The sequence below is a fragment of the Amblyraja radiata genome, chromosome 1 (genome assembly GCF_010909765.2).
Source record: "Amblyraja radiata isolate CabotCenter1 chromosome 1, sAmbRad1.1.pri, whole genome shotgun sequence".
Lineage (NCBI taxonomy): Eukaryota > Metazoa > Chordata > Chondrichthyes > Rajiformes > Rajidae > Amblyraja > Amblyraja radiata.
The window spans coordinates 151,526,040-151,548,447 of NC_045956.1; the positions used below are offsets into that span (position 1 = coordinate 151,526,040).

The 22,408-nt window shown below is 43.4% G+C and overlaps 1 protein-coding gene across 2 annotated transcripts in view; it reads left to right on the plus strand.

Annotated features, from left to right (window-relative positions):
- ccbe1 (collagen and calcium binding EGF domains 1) overlaps positions 1–22,408 on the plus strand; it is a 368,764-nt gene that overhangs the window by 302,464 nt on the left and 43,892 nt on the right. For both annotated transcript variants that reach the window (XM_033032755.1, XM_033032747.1), the window contains exons 3-5: positions 2,833–2,885; positions 10,834–10,968; positions 21,216–21,353. In XM_033032755.1, coding sequence (XP_032888646.1) covers positions 2,833–2,885; positions 10,834–10,968; positions 21,216–21,353 — 326 coding nt within the window. The remainder of the gene's footprint in view (positions 1–2,832; positions 2,886–10,833; positions 10,969–21,215; positions 21,354–22,408) is intronic.

A 22,408-nucleotide genomic window follows, 5' to 3' on the forward strand; every position in this document is an offset into this window, starting at 1 on the left:
CTGACAGAAAGATTAATATCTCACAAGAGACAAGGTCAGTGGTGCAAATGTAATCAGTGCTCAGCTGTCATAAGTAAGTGTTTCACTTCCATTTTAATTCCTGATGTCAGGTTTAGACAGGTGGCTACTCTCACATGTGGCAATTACCTGAACTCATGCTGTACGAATCCTAACATTTTGGACGGGGTGCTTCCAGATTGAGTTCTCGTTCTAATTCTAGTTCCTGCACAAAATTCCAAATGTAAATTCTCAGTATGATAATGTTAAAAAATAGCTGAAATAACATTTGTTTCGTGTGAAAGTCATTCACGACAATGTTCATAACGTGTCCTCTTTTTGTTTACTTTTCACGCTCTATTTTCATTGTTGTCCAGTTAGTGTCAGACAATAGACAATAGGTGCAAGAGTAGGCCCTTCGAGCCAGATATTCAGTAACGTTGGCTCCCTTCAAACCGGGCTTTTAGTAGGCAAATGGTATTTACAGTAACACATGGATTAAGTGAGCTCATTCTGAAATAATAGAATTTATAAAATAGATACATTCATAATTGTTAGTAATAATTATAAAGCATTAGAGTTTGTTATCTATTCCATCATAGTTTCTAGAAATATTACTAAGCTCAGTTTTGAAGCTCAGTACATCTGTCTCTGGTTTCATTGTCATCAGTTTACATCATCTGCCTGACCATATTCCCACTCCCAGCTGACCCAGGTTTCCATGTTTTAAATAGGTCTTTTCTCCTTTCCACAATAATACTAACACTATTCCAGGACTGCCTGAAAGGAAGGAAAAGTTGTTGGTGTATACCCTATTGTTTCCAAACCAACTGCTCCCGAGCATGAGGTCAGAGGAAGATTATCTAGTCTTTTGAGACCTATCAAAAGTATTTGAAATGGAATAACTATTACTTGGAGCTTCAGACAATATTCCCGTTGATTCACATTCACTATTGATATCGCTTTTCACTATTAATTGAACCTCGTTTTTCAATACGAAATATTAGAGCCATTACGTACCATGGATGGACAGAGGGAATTTTTTTAAGTGTTGGAAGAGGCTGCTTCTACCTTGATAATAATGAGCTTCTCAGTGTTGTTGGTGTTGATCAGAAAAGTTGTGAGGATTCCCGTTGCACATCAAACCCCCCGTCATAGTCGCAGCAGGTGGCCGTTGAAAATCCAGCGGCGATCAGAAAATGTTGCGGGGTGACGCCTGTATGGTCGTGAGTAGTCGCCCAAAGAGTCGTACCTTTTTCTAGTCATCGCTGGATTTTCAACATGTTGAAAATGTTTGGCCACCTGCTGCGACTATGACGGGTGCTGGCAAGTCGCAGAAAAATTCGCGTAAGTGGGACAGGCCCTTAAGTCAATGGTGACCATACCATCTGCAGCCACTTTCACCCTATTCCATGAGGGAATCTGGTACAGGTAATACTATTGCATGTTAAAAATCACTGGAGACGGCCAATGCTTACTGTCTGCCTGATGCAAATATTTCTTGACCAAACAAAATTGTTTGCTAGGTTTTCTTGCAGGAAGGTAAAGATTGTTCATTCTATGAGGACAATAAACAAAATATGAAAGAATGAATGAATTAATAAATGAATGAATGAATGAATGAATGAATGAATGAATGAATGAATGAATGAATGAAAGAAACATTATTTAGTATATTGGCCACATTGGAAACATTACAGCCATTATGCACCAAAATGGAGAAGGGAAAGCTAGATCATGTTCTGCATTCCTGATAGAGTGTGGCGATGAAATTGCATAATGCAGAACAACATCTCTCCTGCCATTGATGGTCTGCAGCACCTCATGCATGTACTGACGTGGTCCACTGGGTCAGTACTGATCCTTTTCCACTTAACATGGAGGCAAAAATATAAAAAAGGAAAATGCTAGAAATACTCAGGTCAGGCTGTGGATGGAGAACAAGTCAATGTTTCAGATGGATGTCGTTTCATAAGAAATGAATATGTTTTTAGTCTCAGATGAGGATGAGGAGTGTAGAGAGCAAATGTTTCATCAGTTCTCCCTCGCTGGTATTGTTTATTATCAATTAATGATGCTTGCATGAAAAGCTTAGATTCTAATAAGATCTGCATCACTGCTACTTAGATAATTACGTGAAAGCCTGAGGAATGGACGTTGAAGTGCGGACAGGAGAAAACTTAATAAATCTTATAATCTCTATGTGGAAAGGTACCATTTTAAAAGGCTTCACTTAGCTCAGTGAATAAATACAATTGTATTTTGTTTACCTTTGATGCCCAGTTCATCACATTCTCAAAATGTTAGAAGAAAACTGATATTGTTTCTGGATGGTTACATGCCAGATGGCTTATATATGAATTTTGGATACAAAGCTCTTGGATTTTGCACCTTTACATGGAAGTTAAATATAATTTTCCCATGTTTAACATTTTTACATTATCAAAATAAATAAGTGACACAATGTATTTCCATAATCCTCTTTGAAAATTACTAGGCAATTTATATATGTCATAAATATGGCAAAGATGCTTTCAAATTTTAGGCAAATATTAATTGGCTTTGCACTGATAGTTGAAACTATCTTTATTTTTGACTGGATACTGTTTTCATCATCGCCTTATGTTGGAAATGCAGATTATTGTTTTCAGCAGGTCATTAACCATTTCTATTAGATAGCAACATAAGACTAAACATAAGGATGTTATAAAACAGTTAATTAACTTGAACTTCAAAGAACATCTTTCAAATTTCAATTAAAATAAACCATGTCATTTTTTATGAGTTCATATGTGGTTCTGTTCTGTATTATAAATATTTATTTTCTATTTACAGAAAGAAGTGCTGTCGAGGTTATAAATTTGTCCTTGGCGAATGTATCCCAGACGGTAAGAATGTTAACAACTTCCAGAAGAAGAAAATCAAAAAAAATTCCAGATGCTGAAACTGTGAAATAAAATATAAATTGCTGGAAACACACAGGTCAAACAGCATTTATAGAACGGGAAATAGAGTTAACATTTCAGGTTAAAGAACCTTCCCCAGAATTGGGAGATAGAGAATGAAGATGGGGAATGAGGAATAAGCAAAGGAAATATCAATCAGAGGTTGAATCCTGTTTTTCTACAGCAATAAATTGCAGAGGTAATCTGGTTGATTAATTAATGGGAAGTTACGGTCAAATTGAGATACTATAGCAGCGGATATAATAACAACACGTAAGAGGCATTAGACAAACATATGAAGTGGTAGGTCTGAAGAAAGGTCTCAACCTAAAATGTCACCTATTCTCCAGGGTTGCTGCCTGACCCGTTGAGTTACTCCAGCATTTTGTGTATATGTGGGGAATAGAGGGATATGGCCATGGGATTATTTAAGATTTACATCATGATCAGCAGACACAGTGGCCGAACGGCCTGTCCTCGTACTTGGCATTTTCATATTCTATGTTCTTTGAAAAAAAAGATGTGAAATAAGAACAGTTACCTTTTGAGAATGCAAACAATGGAACAAGGAGCAGGGTTGAAAGATGTGGCCAGCAGGTCAGGTGGTACTAACTGGTTCCAGTTTTATTTGATCATAATCAGTTCCTCTGGACAGGAGGGTAGCCCATGTAACCTCACCTTTTAAGAAAGGAGGGAGGAGGAAAACGGGGAATTATAGACGAGTTTGCCTTACATCGGTAATGGGGAAGATGCTTGAGTCGATTGTTAAAGATGTTACAGCAGTGCATTTGGAAAGCAGTGATAGGATCGGTCAAAATCAGCATGGATTTATGAAGGGGAAATTATGTTTGACTAATCTTCTGGAATTTTTTGAGGATGTAACAAGTAGAATGGTTAGAATGGATAAGGGAGAGCCAGTGGATGTGGTGTATCTGGACTTTCAAGAAGCCTTTGACAAGGTCTTACACAGGAGATTAGTGTGCAAAATTAGAGCACATGGTATTGGGGTAGGGTATTGACATGGATAGAGAACAGGTTGGCAGACAGGAAGCAAAGAGTAGGAATTAACGGGTCATTTTCAGAATGGCATTGACTAGTGGGGTGCCGCAAGGCTCGGTGCTGGGACCCCAGTTATTTACAATATACATTAACGATTTAGATGAGGGAATTAAATGTGACATCTCCAAGTTTGCGGATGGCACAAAGCTGGATTGCAGTGTGAGCTGCGATGGGGCTGCATGATGAATTGGATAGGTTGGGTGAGTGGGCAGATGCAGGGCAGATGCAGTATAATGTAGATAAATGTGAGGTTATCCACTTTGGTGGTAAGAACAGGAAGGCAGATTATTATCTGAATGGTGTCAGATTAGGAAACGGGGAGGTGCAACGAGACCTGGGTGTGCTTGTACATCAGTCACTGAAAGTAAGCATGCAGGTACAGCAGGCAGTGAAGAAAGCTAATGGCATGTTGGCCTTCATTGCGAGAGGAATTGAGTTTAGGAGCAAGGAGGTGCGACTGCAGTTGTACAGGGCCCTGGTGAGACCGCAACTGGAGTATTGTGTGTAATTTTGGTCTCCTAATTTGAGGAAGGACATTATTGATATTGAGGAAGTGCAGCATCAGTTCACTAGGTTAATTCCGGGATGGCAGGACTGACATATGATGAAAGAATGGGTTGACTGGGCATATATATTGACTGGAATTTTGAAGGATGAGAGGGCATCTTATAGAAACATATAAAATTCTTAAAGGAGTGGATAGACTAGATGCAGGAAAAATGTTCCCGATGTTGGGGGAGTCCAGAACCAGGGATCACAGTTTAAGAATAAGGGGTAGGTCATTTGGGACTGAGATGAGGAAACATTTCTTCACCCAGAGTTGTGAAACTGTGGAATTCTCTGCAACAGAATACAGTAGATTCATTGGAAGTTTTGAAGAGAGAGTTAGATTTAGCTCTTCGGACTAAAGAAATCAAGGGATATGGGGAAAAAGCAGGAACGGGGTACTGATTTTAGATGATCTTCCATGATCATATTTGTAAAGAAATGTTTTCAACACACTGTGACTTTACTTCTTTTATTCATACTGTGGCATTACAGAGAGCACTAGCTGTACGTGGTCTGTCACGGAAACTAGAGAGCGATATGTGGGTGGGGAGGTTGTAATTATACTTGTGATATGGGGAGTGGTTAGTAGTGATGAGGTAACTATATTAAGGGTCACATGCATATATCATCTACATCCTTCCCCTTGGAAATGAAAGACAAACAAAGTAGTGACAGGGTGACCACGTCTCATGCGCTAGAAATGGTTAAGCAGAAACGCCATAGCGGACAGGCGGCTTGACAACACGTCCCGACCGGGTTTGCATCTCGCCATCTCCCCTCCCTGCAGGAACAAGTGGAGGCAGTACGGCAACAGGTGCAGACGGCCGAACTGGAACAGGGGAGCCGGGAGGGGACGGAGAAGACAAGGGCAGAAGGGCATGAGGGGATGCGGGGCTCGCAGTGGACTGCGCGCGGGCAGGCGAGGGAGGGTGAACCGGAGGAGGATCGGACGGATAGAGCTGGGAGGGTAGAGACTGTGGCATGCAAGGAGCGATGGGGCGAGCATCGCCTGGAGGCTGAAATTGCAGCGGGGGAGCAAAAGGATCTGCGAGTGGTGGTCGCGGCTCGTTAACGAGCCGCAGATGTTGGCGGGACCGGCGGTAGATGGTTCCTGCATGGTCGACAAGATAGGACCGAGGCGACCCAGCAGAGGCGACTATGGTAGCGAGCCGGGAGTGACCGGTGGGGGTCTGCATGCGGACAACCTGACCGGGGAAAAGGCGCGGCAGGGCGCGGCAGGACTTGTCTTGGGAACGTTTCTGGACATCGCGCTTAAAGGCAATGCGCTCCTGAACAGCAGCGGGCTTGAGGACAGAGGGGATGAGTGAGCGGAGGTCTGGTAGTGCGAGACATGAGCCGCTGAGCAGGGGAGCCCATGGCAGGGTCACGGGATATGTTGCAAAGGTTGAGGAGGGCTAGAAAGAAGTCAGAGTTGGACAAACAACATTGTTCCAGTAAGTTCTTTGCACTGCGGACGGCGCGCTCGGCCAGACCGTTGCTTTGCGGGTACTCAGGGCTGCTGGTGAAGTGGCGGAAGTTCCAGCTGGTTGAGAAAGCCCTAAACTCGGAGCTCGTGAATTGGCTGCCGTTGTCCGACTGCAGGCTGGCCGGGGTGCCAAAGGTAGAGAAATGGTGGCGCAGCTTATCGACAACGGCCGAAGAGGTGAGGGAATGCAGCTGGTCTACCTCAAACCAGTTGGAGTAGGAGTCGACAAGCACCAGGAAGTGTTTGCCTCGCCACTCGAAAATGTCAGTGGCAACCGCCATCCAGGGCAGTTCGGGAGCAGGCTGCTGCAGAAGCGTCTGTCGTTGCTGGTGGGGGGCAAGGCTGTTGCAGGTGGAACACGAGGAGACCCTCTCCCGGATGTATTGAGCCATACCAGGCCAGTAGAACTGGCTCTGGGCATGAGACAAGGTGGCTTCGGCCCCAGGATGACCGTTATGAGCGGCCTGAAAATAGTGGTCGTGCAGAGCAGCAGGCACTACCACCTTGTGTCCTTTCACGACCACGCCGTCGTGGAGTACGAGCTCATCACGGACCAGGAAGTAGGGCACGGCGCCAGCCGGCAGAGCGGAGCGACGGTCGGGCCAGCCCTGCTGGATGATGGCAGCAAGCTGTTGCAGGGCAGGATCATCGGCAGTGTGCTCGACCAGGGACTTCATCTGCTGTGAAGGGACAATATTCACATTGAGCACCATCAGGTCAGACATTTCATAGGGGTGGCGATCGGTGGATGTTAGCGGGGCGCGGGATAGCGTGTCGGCCACGAACATGTCTTTGCCTTTTCGGAAAACGACGTTGAAAGTGAAACGCTGGAGCTGCAGCATCATGCGCTGCAGTCGGGATGAGGCAACATGGATCAACTTGTTGAGGATGGTGACAAGCGGCTGGTGATCTGTTTCAATGGTGAAAGTGTTGCATAGTATATAGTCCTTGAATTTGGAGCAGGCAAACACCACGGCCAGTAGCTCCTTCTCGATCTGTGCGTAGTGCTGTTCGGCAGGGGTCATGGTACGGGACGCGTAGGAGACTGGCAGTTGCAGGCCGTCATGGAGCTGTAGACAAGCGGCACCGAGCCCGAACTGAGAGGCGTCGCAGGTGATAATAATGGGACGTTGCAGGTCAAAAAATGTAAGTGTGGGGGTACTGATCAGCTTGGACTTAAGGATGTCGAAAGCTTTTTGGTGTTGAGGGAACCAAGCCCAGGCCGTGTCCTTCTTTATCAAATCCCTCAGGGGTGCACTCAGCTCGCTGAGATCGGGGATGAACTTCCCCAGGTAGTTTACCATGCCCAGGAAACGTTGCAGGCTGGGCACATCAGTGGGTGATGACATCTCGGAGATGGCAGCCGTTTTCTGTGGGCCGGGTTTCAGCCCCGAGGCTGTGAATACATGTCCAACATATGTGACCTCGGGGCCGCGGAATCGGCACTTCTTGGGGTTGAGTTTCAAGTTGATCTTCCGGGCCCGGTCTAGGACTTGGCGGAGGTTGAAATCGTGCTCAGCGACATCCTTACCGTAGACCAGGATGTCGTCAACGATGATGGCACACGGTAGACCGGCAAACAGTTGCTCCATTGTCCGTTGGAACACCTCGCTGGCAGAGTTGATTCCGAATGGTATTCGGAGGAACTTAAATCTGCCGAAGGGGGTGTTGAAAGTTGTCAAGTTGGAGGAATGCTCGTCAAGCGGTATCTGCCAGAAGGAGCTCTTGGCATCGAGGACAGAAAAGATTGTGGCTGGACCAACCTGTGCAGCGACGTCCTCTACTGTTCTCATGGGGTAGTGCGGGCGTTTGATGGCAAGGTTTAGGTCTTTGGGGTTGATGCAAATGCGTATTTCGCTTTTGTCCTTTTTCGCGGCAACAACCATGGTGGAGACCCACTTGGTGGGTTCGCTGACCGCCTTTAGGATGCCCATTTTTACCATGCTGTGCAGCGTCGATTCTACTTTTTCCTTCATGGCGAAGGAGACACGGTGTGGCGCACGGACCACTGGCACGACCTTGCGGTCGACGACAATCTTGTAGTTGTAGGGCAGCTTGCCCAGCTCGTCATCAAAGTGGTCAGGATATTCAGCCAACGGGTCCATTAGGTCCTGCACCTTGTGGATGTCACGGTGGAAGGAGACCAGGCCCAGGTCCTGGCATGCTTGGTTGCCCAACAGGGTAAGGCAGTTGGAATCGAGAAGATAGAAAGTGAGGGGCCGAGAGGTCTCCAGTATCTTGCAGCGCAGAGTTGCCTTTCCCACAGGAACAAGAACCCCTCCCCCGTATGCGTGCAAAGTGGAGCGATCAGAAGTAACTTGCTCATTAGACCTAATCTTATTGAAGAGGATTGTTGACATAACATTCGCAACAGCTCCGGTATCTAACTTAGCGGTGAAGGTCGAGTTGTTCACAGTTACACGAACTGAAGGGTCTGTTATCACTGCAGGTGCATCCAACACAGAAACAATGCTGGTCTCCCCCTGAGAGGACCCAGATTCAGATACAGGGAGTTCGTTGAGATGGTACTGGGAACCGAGCTCGCTATCAGTTTGCTCCAAGTTGTTTAACATACGCCTTGGAGCAGCAGGAGGCTTCCCACGGGAACGGCAGGGAGCAGAAAAATGGTTTAGTTTCTTGCAGTAATTGCACGTTTTGCCCAAAGCAGGGCATACATTGTACTGATGAGTGGCAAAGTTACAATTGGGGCACCTTAGCTGGGTACGTCCCCCGGGAGCAGTGCCGGACCTCGGGGGTCGTGGCGGGGTAGGGTTCTGCCAAGGGCGGGTAACGCTGGCAAAGTTAATGTCCTGATCAGCCGGAGACACTGCCGAAGTGACGGCTTCGGCTAAACGGCAGGCATGCATAGCCTCGTTAAAAGACAGGTCGGGCTTGCGCAAAAGTTCAGCCCTTAGCTTTTCATCGCGGAGACCGTAAACCAGAAGGTCCCTGGTCAGCTCCTCGGGGGTCAGCGTCTCAAGGCGGCACCGTCTGGCCAGGTGTCGCAGCGCAGCAACATAGTTCTCAGCAGATTCACCAGGGTGCTGACGCCGCCCGAACAGTTTGAAACGTTCTAAAATGCAATTAGTCGGAATGTCGCAAATCGCGGTAAACTTAGCCAATAAACATACCGGGTCCCGAACAGATTCACCTGCAGCATAGACGAAGAAGTCTGACCAAGCCAGGGCATCGAGACCAGCCAGGTTAAGGAGTAGAGAAGCTTGGACGGCAGGAGTAGCGGCAGGATGAGCGATTGTGACATAGTGGTCGAAGTCACGTCTAAAGACATCCCATCGATGGGCAATGTCTGCATCGAAAACGAGTACATCGGGTTTGCGGCAAGAAGTGGCCATAACGAGGAAAAAAGAGGGGGTAACAGAAAACTGGGGCAAAATTAAAGAAACAACCGATAAACATGAGGCGCAAGGGTAAGAGGTTTGACACCATGTAAAGATATGTTTTCAACACACTGTGACTTTACTTCTTTTATTCATACTGTGGCATTACAGAGAGCACTAGTTGTATGTGGTCTGTCACGGAAACTAGAGAGCGATATGTGGGTGGGGAGGTTGTAATTATACTTCTGATATGGGGAGTGGTTAGTAGTGATGAGGTAACTATATTAAGGGTCACATGCATATATCATCTACAATATTGAATAGAGGTGCTGGCTCAATGGGTCGAATGGCCTACTCATGCACCTTTTTTTCTATGTTTCTATGTATCTACTGATTGAATAAGGAGTAAGACATTCAGAATGGAGATGAGGAAACATTTTTTCTCACAGAGAGTGGTGAGTCTGTGGAATTCTCTGCCTCTGAGGGTGATGGAGGCCGGTTCTCTGGATGCTTTCAAGAGGGAGTTAGATAGGGCTCTTTAAAATAGCGGAGTCAGGGGATATGGGGAGAAGGCAGGAACGGGGTACTGATTGGGGATGATCAGCCATGATCACATTGAATGGTGGTGTTGGCTCGAAGGGCCGAATGGCCTACTCCTGCACCTATTGTCAATTGTCTATTGTCCTAAGAATTCGACCCAACTTTAATTCTGCCATTTTATAAAGTTGAATATACTTTATTGCTTTGAGTACCTTAATTACAATCATGGACATTAGATGGCAAAGGTCTCAAACCAAGCTCATAATATCCAGATAGGAAATAAAAATAGACAAGGTGTATGTTGAGATATTTCCACTAGTGGGGCAGGTCAAATGAGGGATGTAGTTACCAGAAAAGGAGGCAGTCATTTATAACTTAGGTGCAGAGGAATTTATTTTCCTCAAGGATGGAAGAACTTTAACAATCTTTATCCCAGAAAATTATGAAGTTACTCAACGATTAAAACATTGGGAATTGAGGGCTTTGCGCAACTGGCACAGAAAAACAATGGATGCCTTGGGCGGTTCAGTCATGATTATAGTACAGGCTTGAGGTGCCAAGTGGCCTGTTTCTGCACCTATGCTCCTTTGTTCTTATGTTTGTTGATTGACCCATTTCTAGTTTCATCTGTGTTGTCCACCTAGGCACAAGGAACTGCAATGTCGGTTTATCAAAAAATGACACAAAGTGCCGAGATAACTCAGCAGGTAAGGCAGCATCTCTAGAGAACATGGCTAGGCGATGTTTCGGGTCCCGACCTCTACTTCTTCAGACTGGGTCCTGACCTGAAATGTTGCCTATCCATGTTCTCAAGAGATGTTGCCAGACCTGCTGAGTTACTCCAGCACTTTGTGCCTTATTTCAGTTGTCCAGGTGATCTTTGTGTTCAGTCAGTATCACTCTTTCCCTTTCATTTCAGATTACGATGTATGTTCAGGAGCTCCATGTGAACAGCAGTGCACAGATAACTTTGGCAGAGTGCTCTGCACATGCTATCCAGGATACTACTTTGATCGTATGAAGCACAGGAACCGAGAGAAACCTTATTGTCTTGGTCTGTATGAACAATTGAACTCATGCCAATAGTAACCATCAACGTACAAAAATCACAAATAACAAAGACTTTCGTAACTGACAATCACTGACTATCGGGCATTCAAAAACAATATCCTCTCATTGTTAACATGAAAAGTTCTTTCTTCATCTAAAATCAATTAACAAAAGACAATAGACAATAGACAATAGGTGCAGGCGTAGGTCATTCGGCCATTCGACCCAACACCGACATTTAATGTGATCATATCTGATCATCCCCAATCAGTACCCCGTTCCTGCCATATCCCCTGACTACGCTATTTTTAAGAGCCCTATCTAGCTCTCTCTTGAAAGCATCCAGAGAACCTGCCTCCACCGCCCTCTGAGGCACAGAATTTCCCAACTTTACGCCATTTAGATAGTAAATCTGCCTTCCAGTTTTTGCTATCAAAGTGGATAACCTCACATTTATCCGCATTAAACTTCATCTGCCATGCAACTGCCCACTCCCCCAACCTGTCCAAGTCACCTTGCATTCTCATAGCATCCTCCTCACAGTTCACACTGCCACCCAGCTTTGTGTCATCTGCATATTTGCTGATGTTAGTTTGAATCCCTTCATCCAAATCATTGATGTATATTGTAAATAGCTGCGGTCCCAGCACCGAGCCTTTCGGTACACCACTAGTCACTGCCTGCCATTCTGAAAGGGACCTGTTAATCCCTACTCTTTGTTTCCTGTCTGCAAACCAATTTTCTTTCCATGTCAGCACTCTACCCCCAATACCATGTGCCCTAATTTTGCCCACTAATCTCCTATGTGGGACCATATCAAATGCTTTCTGAAAGTCCAGGTACACTACATCCACTAGCTCTCCCTTGTCCATTTTCCTAGTTACATCTTCAAAAAATTCCTGAAGATTATTCAAGCATGATTTCCCATTTGTAAATCCATGCTGATGGACCGATCCTGTTACTGCTATCCAAATGTGCGGCTATCTCATCTTTTACAATTGACTCCAGCTTCTTCCCCACCACCGATGTCAGGTGGTGGGGAACTGGTCTATAATTCCCTGTTTTCTCTCTCCCGCCTTTCTTAAAAGGTGGGTGAGGAAAATAGAAAATACTGGAAGCATTCAGCAGTTCAAGCAGCATCAGTGGGGAGAGAAACAGAGTCGAGGTTTTAGTTCAAGGACTCTTCATCAGAACTGGAGATGTGAGAAACAGGGGCCGAACCAAAGTTGGCAAGGTGACAATTATTTTAAAAACTGGCAGTTAGTGACAGAAGAAGACATAAACAGATTGGAAGAAAAAAACAAAGTCATATGTTTTGCGAAAGGAAGAGAAAAGAAACAGTTACCTGAAATTGAAACATGCCCAGATGGAAAATGAGGTGCTCTCTTTATTTCCATAGAAACATAGAAAATAGGTGCAGGAGGAGGTCATTTGGCCCTTCGAGCCAGTACCGCCATTCATTGTAATCATGGCTGATCGTCCCCTATCAATAACCCGTGCCTGCCTGCTCCCCATATCCCTTGACTCCTCTAGCCCCTAGAGCTCTATCTAATGGTCTCTTAAATCCATCCAGTGACTTGGCCTCCACTGCCCTCTGTGGCAGGGAATTCCATAAATTCACAACGCTCTGGGTGAAAAAGTTTTTTCTCATCTCAGTCTTAAATGACCTCCCCTTTATTCTAAGGTTGTGGCCATTGGTTCTGGACTCGCCCAAGATTGAGGTTGAGGATGCTTTGGCAAGTAAGGTGAAAGTAAATCCAAAGGGTTTCTACAGCTATATTAATAGCAAAAGGATAACGAGGGATAAAATTGGTCCATTAGAGAATCAGAGTGGACAGCTATCTGCAGAGCCAAAAGAGATGGGGGAGATATTGAACAATTTCTTTTCTTCGGTATTCACCAAGGAGAAGGATATTGAATTATGTGAGGTAAGGGAAACAAGTATAGTAGCTATGGAAACTATGAGATTCAAAGAAGAGGAAGTACTGACACTTTTGAAAAATATACAAGTGGGTAAGTCTCCAGGTCCAGACAGGATAGTCCCTAGGACATTGAGGGAAGTTAGTGTAGAAATAGCAGGGGCTATGACAGAAATATTTCAAATGTCATTAGAAACGGGAATAGTGCCAGAGGATTGGCATACTGCGCATGTTGTTCCATTGTTTAAAAAGGGTTCTAAGAGTAAACCTAGCAATTATAGACCTGTTAGTTTGACGTCAGTGGTAGGCAAATTAATGGAAAGGATACTTAGAGATAATATATATAAGCATCTGGATAAACAGGGTCTGATTAGGAACAGTCAACATGGATTTGTGCCTGGAAGGTCATGTTTGACTAATCTTCTTGAATTTTTTGAAGAGGTTACTAGGGAAATTGATGAGGGTAAAGCAGTGGATGTTGTATATATGGACTTCAGTAAGGCCTTTGACAAGGTTCCTCATGGAAGGTTGGTTAAGAAGGTTCAATTGTTGGGTATTGATGGTGGAATAGCAAGATGGATTCAACAGTGGCTGAATGGGAGATGCCAGAGGGTAATGGTGGATGGCTGTTTGTCAGGTTGGAGGCCAGTGACTAGTGGGGTGCCACAGGGATCTGTGTTAGGTCCACTGTTGTTTGTCATGTACATCATTGATCTGGATGATGGTGTGGTAAATTGGATTAGTAAGTATGCAGTTATTACTAAGAAAGGTGGTGTTGTGGATAATGAAGTAGATTTTCAAAGTCTACAGAGTGATTTATGCCAGTTGGAAGAGTGGGCTGAAAGATGGCAGATGGAGTTTAATGCTGATAAGTGTGAGGTGCTACATCTTGGCAGGACAAATCAAAATAGGACGTACATGGTAAATGGTAGGGAATTGAGGAATGCAGTTGAACAGAGGGATCGAGGAATAACTGTGCACAGTTCCCTGAAAGTGGAATCTCATGTAGATAGGGTGGTAAAGAAAGCTTTTGGTGTGCTGGCCTTTATAAATCAGAGCATTGAGTATAGAAGTTGGGATGTAATGTTAAAATTGTACAAGGCATTGGTGAGGCCAATTCTGGAGTATGGTGTACAATTTTGGTCGCCTAATTATAGGAAGGATGTCAACAACATAGAGAGAGTACAGAGGAGATTTACTAGAATGTTGCCTGGGTTTCAGCAACTAAGTTACAGAGATAGGTTGAACAAGTTAGGTCTTTATTCTTTGGAGCGCAGAAGGTTAAGGGGGGACTTGATACAGGTCTTTAAAATGATGAGAGGGTTAGACAGAGTTGACGTGGATAAGCTTTTCCCACTGAGAGTAAGGAAGATTCAAACAAGAGGACATGACTTGAGAATTAAGGGACAGAAGTTTAGGAGTAACATGAGGGGGAACTTCTTTACTCGTGGTAGCTGTGTGGAATGAGCTTCCAGTGGAAGTGGTGGAGGCAGGTTCGTTTTTATCATTTAAAAATAAATTGGATAGTTATATGGACAGGAAAGGAATGGAGGGTTATGGTCTGAGTGCAGGTAGATGGGACTAGGGGAGAATTGGTGTTCGGCACGGACTATAAGGGTCGTGATGGCCTGTTTCCGTGCTGTAATTGTTATTTGGTTATATGGTTATTGGGAACATTTTTCCTGCATCTAGCTTGTCCAGTCCTTTTATAATGTTATATGTTTCTATAATATCCCCCTCATCCTTCTAAACTCCAGTGAATACAAACCTAGTCTTTTCAATCTTTCCTCATTTCTAAATCTTTCATTTTAGTTTTTAGTTTAGAGATACATACAGCACAGAAACAGGCCCTTCGGCTCACCGAGTCCGCACCGACCAGCAATCTCTGCACATTAACACAATCCTTCACACACTAGGGACAATGTACACTTATACCACGCCAATTAACCTACAAACCTGTACGCCTTGGAGTGTGGGAGGAAACCGAAAATCTCAGAGAAAACCCACGCGGTCACGTGTAGAACGTACAAACTCTGTACAAACAGCACCCATAGTCGGGATCGAATCCGGGTCTCCAGCGCTTGCGCTGTAAGTCGAAAACTCTACCGCTGTGCCACCGTGCAGCTTCTCTTTTAAGGTTATACTTGGTATTATTGAAACAAGATAGAAAGTCGAAGACAGGCAGGTCAGAACAGGAGAGGGAGTGAGAATTAAATTGACGAGAGATTAGAAAATCAGGGAGGTCATTGTAGAATGAATGGAGACAATGTGTAAAGCAGTCTAATCTGCATTTTGTTTCTCCCGTGTAGATGAGGCTACATTGTGAGCATCAACTGCTATATACATCATTAGACGAAGTGTTTAATGAGCTGTTGCTTCACTTGGTAAGATTGTTCATGTTTGGGTTCTTTGGTTTTGGGGTCTTTTGAAGGGAAGAGATAAAGGTCAGGGAATGCATCTGCCAGGCTGACATGGGAAGTGCTTTAAGAAGACAAATGGTGCAAATGGAAGATCAGGGAGTATTGAAGTGAACTGTATCTTTGAAATGTTGAAGGGGGAGGAAAAGGGAGGTTTCTGATGCTGGAGTCTCACTGAATGTGGCAGAAATTATGGAGATTTATACATTGAATCTGGAGACTAGTGGGGTGGAGAATGAGCTCAAAGATAGTGTAAAGGGGCTGTCCCACTTGGGCGACCTAATCTGCGAGTTTAGAAGAGTGTCTTCGACCTTCAAGCTCACAGCATTGTCGACACGTGGTCCTAGGAGGTCCTATGAGGTCGCTGGAACTATCCTTCATGCTCGGGGGAAGTCCCCGAATATTTGTGGCCTCAGCCAGGTCGCAGAAAGATTTTCACACATGTTGAAACATTTTCCGCGAGTAAAATTTGATCGGCGTGGTTCTTTTGAACTCACAGTGCAGTGGAGTGGGGTCGCTATTTTGTTACAGGCAGTCGAGGGCAGCCGTAGGCAATTTCCTTCGCTGATCTGGCATTTTATTTAGCTCATTAGAGTTTTCAGGACCAGGACTCCCCTTCTCTCCCCTTCTTTCCACCTCCCCCCCCCCCCGCGGTCTCTAAAGGACTTACCGCACACTGTGCCAGCCGTTTTACCTTCCCCTTCATCGCGGATGTGAATTTCCGACAGTGCTCCCCCGCTTTCCCTGGCCCCCGCCTTTGCGATGTGTGTGTGTGCGCGCGGTCGGTCGATCCAGCTCGCAGTTTCAAAGCGGACAGTCGATCCAGCTCGAGGCTTTCCAGGCGAGTGCCCTCGAGCTTGAAGGTCAAAGACACTCTTCTTAACTCGCGGATTAAGTCACCCAAGTGGGACAGCCCCTTAACTATCTTTATTCTGGCTGGCAAATGGGTGAGTGCAGAATCGTGGAAAGCAGAAGGGGTGTGGTTGAGAGAAGTAGAAAGCAATGTAAAGTTACTGCTGTGAAAGGTCTCATCATCAGAGCAGAAATGACTGATACAGAGAAATTAAGCGAATAGAATGGAATTCCTGAAGGAAACAGCATGAGAGGAAGTGTGATCGATATAACTGTGGGAGACAGTGATTTTTTTTTAAATGGATATTGGTAGTTAGGTAACTTAGGTTATCCCCTAAAACGGAAGTAGAGATGCCAAGGAAGAGAAGGGAAGTGTCAGATTTAGGTCATGTGAAAAGATGGAAACTGACAGCGAAGATAATGCATTTTTTGAGTCATTATGCGGATGCAGGAAGCCACTTCAATATAATAATTGAAGTCATGGAATAAGTATAGAGGAGGTGGGCCTGAATAGACTGAATCACAACTGCTCCACTTATCCAGACAGGAGATAGGAATAGTTTGGGTTCACATAACTACACCTTTGATATGGACAAAGTGAAGTTATTCAATGTAAGAAAGAGTCCAGTCAAGTGAAGGGAAGTGGTTAGTCCTCTGTTGAAAGAATTATAATTTTTTGTTCCATTCCCATTCTGACCTTTCTGTCTTCATCTTTCTACATTGCTCCAATGTTGCACTACAAAAGACCAAAGGCACATGCAATTATTACATTATATGTGTTCTCTATCTTTAATCTGGGCATGATGCAACCATCAGGACAACATTAAATTTAACAATTACATGGGACCAACTTTTTCACTCTCTATCCATCGATGTGGCACTAGTTTCAATTTGTTTATTTTTTTCTCTTCTGCCTCATTGCCAGATTTTAAAATAATCGTAACCTTGTCAACTTTGGTCAGCGCCCAAATAAAGTTATTCCCTCTGTTTTCTCCACCCACCTTCTCTCTGGAGACTCTCTTGAAGGGAGGTTAACCCAAAATGTCTATTCTGATGTTCATTCGACTCCTTGACTTGCTGAGTGCTTATAGGACTTTTTATTTTGTTTCAGATTTATAACATTTGATTTTACTTTTTGCTCCAGTTACTTAGTTAAAATAAGGTGTGTGAAAGGATCTTTATTGCAAAATAATCTCAATGCAATCCAGTAAGATGCTTAAACCCTGCTGAAAGTGATTGTTATGTGAATCAAATCAGCCATAACATTCAACAGTTTAAAGGTGCATTCCCTCCATCATTGTGCCAAATTGTATTTAATTACCATAGAACCTGTAAACAGCAATTCCAATAGAAATGTTGTAAACCCTGTTATTGTAATTCTGTCATGGGAGGATGTGTGATTTTAAATTGTGTTATTATCATATCCACTATTTTCCAGGGAGTATTTTAATTAATTTATTTCTTCTGCTCTTGTGTTTTGAAGTTAGTCTTAACAATACTTATCATATTTTAAGTGCTTGCTAATTGATTCAGGATTTACATATTCAAAATGTAGCCAAAACATCCCATACCTTTTTCTGCAGCTGCTCCCAACCTATGAGTTACTCATGAATCTATTCCTAATCCCCCTCCTCTAGGTTAACTTTTCTCTCCAATGCATCATCCAAAATCCCAGGGGCTATTTCTGTATGTGAGCTTCATTTGTTGAGCTTTATTTCTCAAGTCCTTGTATGGACTGTTCTGCTGCTATTCTGCTGTTATGTAGAACCAGTCCTAAAGAAGCAATCTCCTCCTTATCACGGGCATTTACTTTGTTAACTCTGCCCCTTCCCCATCTCTGCAACTTAAAATACACTTGTTTTATCATGTTTCCACTTCTGATGGAAGATATTTGACTTCAAACTCTGTTTCTCCCTCCACAAATGTAGCCTAACCTACAGAACATCACCAACATTATTTTGTTTTCCAGACAAAGAACAGGTTTTTTCAAGTTAAATGAAATGGGGATCAAATAATTGATCTTTGTCCACTAAACAAATATTCATACAGCCTCTGTTTTCCTTTTTCTGACTGTCTCAGGTTGAATAAGATGCTAACATAGACACCCCATTCAGTAATAAGTTAAGCTTCTGATCCCATATCATCTTCATAAGAGCCATCATGCCCATCTCCATAATATTGTCAATCTTCAAGTCTGTTGCAATCTACTTCCTGCTGAAATCGTCACTCATTCCTTTTGTCACCAATCGATAAAATATTCCAATTCCCTTCCATTCTCATCTCTGACCAAAGTTTTGCTCATCCGGGTCTTGGCGGCCCATGTCTTAACCCATATGATAGGTAGAAATAAACCATGCTTACTTATCAAGGAATGATGGAAAAATAAAAGTGAGTCAGGATTGGGCTGGATAATTCAACGAGAATCACATGACAGTAATCCAAAACAAATTTTGTGCCAAACTTTCTCCTTTTGGCGCAAAAATATTGAGATTAATTTTAGCCTCCCTTATGCCATTCCACGGAGATCCATTACTCACAACAGAGTAGGATTCAGATCTGGGAACATTCTGTTTCCCATGGTTCAGCTGTCGTAATATATTGGTGAGTTGAGCTATAATGGAAGCATGAAATATATCATTTAATATGATAATTTTAAAACAACGATCTTGAGACTATTGACTCATTCTGTATTTTAAATGTCAAGAGTCAAGGGTTAAGAGTGGTTTGTTGTCTGATGTCCCAGACAAAACAATGATTTGTTTTACTTGCAGCAGCACAACAGAATAGGTAAACATAGTACACTGTAAACAATACAATAAATGAGAAAAAAAAGTTCAGTGTGCATATGTACACATACTCATATATACAGGCATATACATACATGCATATATACACACACACACACACACACATGTGTGTGTGTGTGTGTGTAAGTATATATATGTATATATATGCACACATACACACACGTATACATATATATACTAGATTAAGTGGGTCCCGTTGGGTCCCATGTTCACACGGGAGGGCTGATCCCCCGACACAATATTCCACCACCAATTCCAATATCGGTGGCCAGTGGGGGGGGGGGCTTTCTGGAGAGCTGGTATGGGTGTTGTTGGCTGCAGGGACTACTGGTCTCCAGAGGGCTAGTATGGACATTGTGGGCCAAATGAATTCTTCGGATTCTTCAAATGCAGTTTCATACCATTTCATGCAGGGTGCAACGACACCACATTCAAATGCAGTTTCATACCATTTCATGCAGGGTGCAAGGCCACCACATTCAAATGCAGTTTAATACCATTTCAAGCAAGGTGAAACTATCATAAAACAACACAAAACACCACACTCACAGTTCAGTAGACATTCAGTGTGTTCAGTTGATTCACAGCTCAGTGTTGTGACCTCTCCCTCCCCCATGATACAGAGACTGAGCCACACCCACACTTCCGGGATTTATAACCCCTCCCCCTTCCACCGGAAAAGGTGTGGCCTTCATGGCGTGATTGACAGGAGAGAGATTCTCAACACTAAGAATACTTTTATTTTTCATTGATGGGAAGAATCCTCGGCACCTGATCAGCGGAGGGGGACAGAGTAAGATGGGCAAAATTCACAGCCATAAGTGGTAGCGTTTTACCTAAAATCAATATAGTGCAAACTGGAAGTTGTCAAGTTTAGCCAAACAATCATTTGCAGTGCATTTTTACCTCAACCCAAACAACCATTTGCAGAACATTTTTACTTCAACCCAAACAACCATTTGCAGTGCATTTTACTTCAACCCAAACAACCATTAGCAGTGCATTTACTTCAACCCAAACAACCATTAGCAGTGCTTGTTTACTTCAACCCAAACAACCACTTGCAGTGCATTTTTACTTCAACCCAAAGAGCCATTAGCAGTGCATTTTTACTTCAACGCAAACAACCATTTGCACTGCATTTTTACTTCAACGCAAACAACCATTTGCACTGCATTTTACTTCAACCCAAACAACCATTTGCAGTGCATTTTTACTTCAACCAAAACGCCCCAAACAACCCTTTGCAGTGCCTTTTCACTTCAACCCAAACAACCCTTTGCAGTGCATTTTTACTTCAACCCAAACAACCATTAGCAGTGCATTTTTACTTCAACCCAAGCAGCCATTATCAGTGCATTTTTACTTCAACCCAAACAGCCATTAGCAGTGCATTTTTACTTCAACCCAAACAGCCGTTAGCAATGCATTTTTACTTCAACCCAAAGAGCCTTTAGCAGTGCATTTTTCCTTCAACCCAAAGAGCCGTTAGCAGTGCATTTTTACTTCAACCCAAAGAGCCATTAGCAGTTCATTTTTACTTCAACCCAAAGAGCCATTAGCAGTGCATTTTTACTTCAACCCAAAGAGCCATTAGCAGTGCATTTTTACTTCAACCCAAACAGCCATTAGCCGTGCATTTTTACCTCAACCCAAACAGATATTAGCCGTGCATTTGTACTTCAACCCAACCGTATTTTCATTTTCAAACCACATTAAGGGCACTCACAGTTGAGTAGACATGTGTTCAATGTTATTCAGAGCTCAGAGTGACATGAACCTCTGGCTTCCTCCATCTTGCAGAGACTGAGTGAGGCACACCACTTCCTGGTTTTATAATCCTCCCCCTCCCTCCAGCAGGGGCAGCAGAGAGAATGGCAAATTATTTTAAAACATTAATATCTCTCTGATTTTTCATCGATGGGAAAAATCCTCCAGTCCCGGAAGGGGGAGGGAGGCTCTGAGCGAGGTGGCCAAAAATGACGGCCGTAGGTGGCGGCGTTCTCTCGGAAATCACGCCACAGCGAGCCAAAAGCGGTCAAGATCAGACTTTTAGTAATATAGATATGTGTGTGTGCATACATATATATATAATTATATATATAAATATATATAATTATACATAAATTATATATTTGTTATATATAAATGTATTATATATTCACCCCCCCCCCCACACACATACATACATACACACATATATATATATGTACACATGCATAAAAAAACAATTTGACATATCTATTTATTTGACAGATATCGATGAATGTACCAAAAGTAATGGAACAGTATGTTCTCATATTTGCCTGAATGCCCCAGGGAGTTATCAATGTCTATGCATGGAAGGTTTCTATCTCGAAGAGGATGGGAAGACATGCAGCAAAATTGAAAGTGGTAAGCTGTGAACTGATGTGTACAAATATGAAACTTGCTCTAGTTTTTCTTTCATATTGCTGTGTAATTGTCAAATAGAAAACATCAAGTTGACGGGCAACTCCACTCTTAATTCCATTAGGATAAGCTGAAGGGTTAATTATCATTCTAATGCTTTTCCACATATGTCCTTGTCAGGGAACCTGCAACTGGCAGGAACTATACATAATTATACTTAAGGGAAGGTTGACAACTTTAGGTTTGCAGATGAATATACAGTTACATAACTCATAAATTGTGTGCAAATTGTCAATCTATGATTTGAATCCACTTGGAACTTTTGAGACGAGAAAAACTCAGTGAATTATTTTTAAAATGAGATGGAAGCGCAAATGAATTTTTTTTTAAACTTACTCTAACTTTCTAAACAATGTGAATGTTTGTTGCACTTTGCTGCTCAATGAAACCTTTCCAAAACCAATATTGAAAAACTCTTGGGGCAAACCTTCACTCTGTCCAATAACTTGCTTTGGTTTACTTCATATTAAGATGCCAGCAGAGATTTGGTTGGTGGCGTTGCTACTCCTGAGTTAAAAACTTACAGGTTAAAGCCCCATTTGCCATTCTCGAGCTTTGAACACAAATGTCTTGGCTGACACTCTTATGTGGTGCTAAAAGATTGGTGAGACTCAATGCGAATGGGCTTAAGACAGATCTTACTGCAAAGAAGTGTTGCACTGGATTACCACACAGCTCAGCTTACCTCTGCCATCCACGCTCATGCATTGAAAGACAGGCAACAGAACTGAATCATGTTGAGTTGGCCATGACACTGAAATCACCAGAGTGTCCAGCAGTGGAACACTAATGTTGTGAGCTGAGGAGCCAGTTATAATTTCCATCTGGTCCCGTAGCTTTATGCCAGGGAGGCTGGTGTATGTAGCATGACTCTCTCTATTCATTTGATTGGGGTTGGTCACTTTGATTTCAACAGTAAGCGGTTTCTTTATTTTTTGGGACTACATCCTAATAATATTCATTAATTTCAGGTTGTTTGCAGTTAAACTGTTTATTGT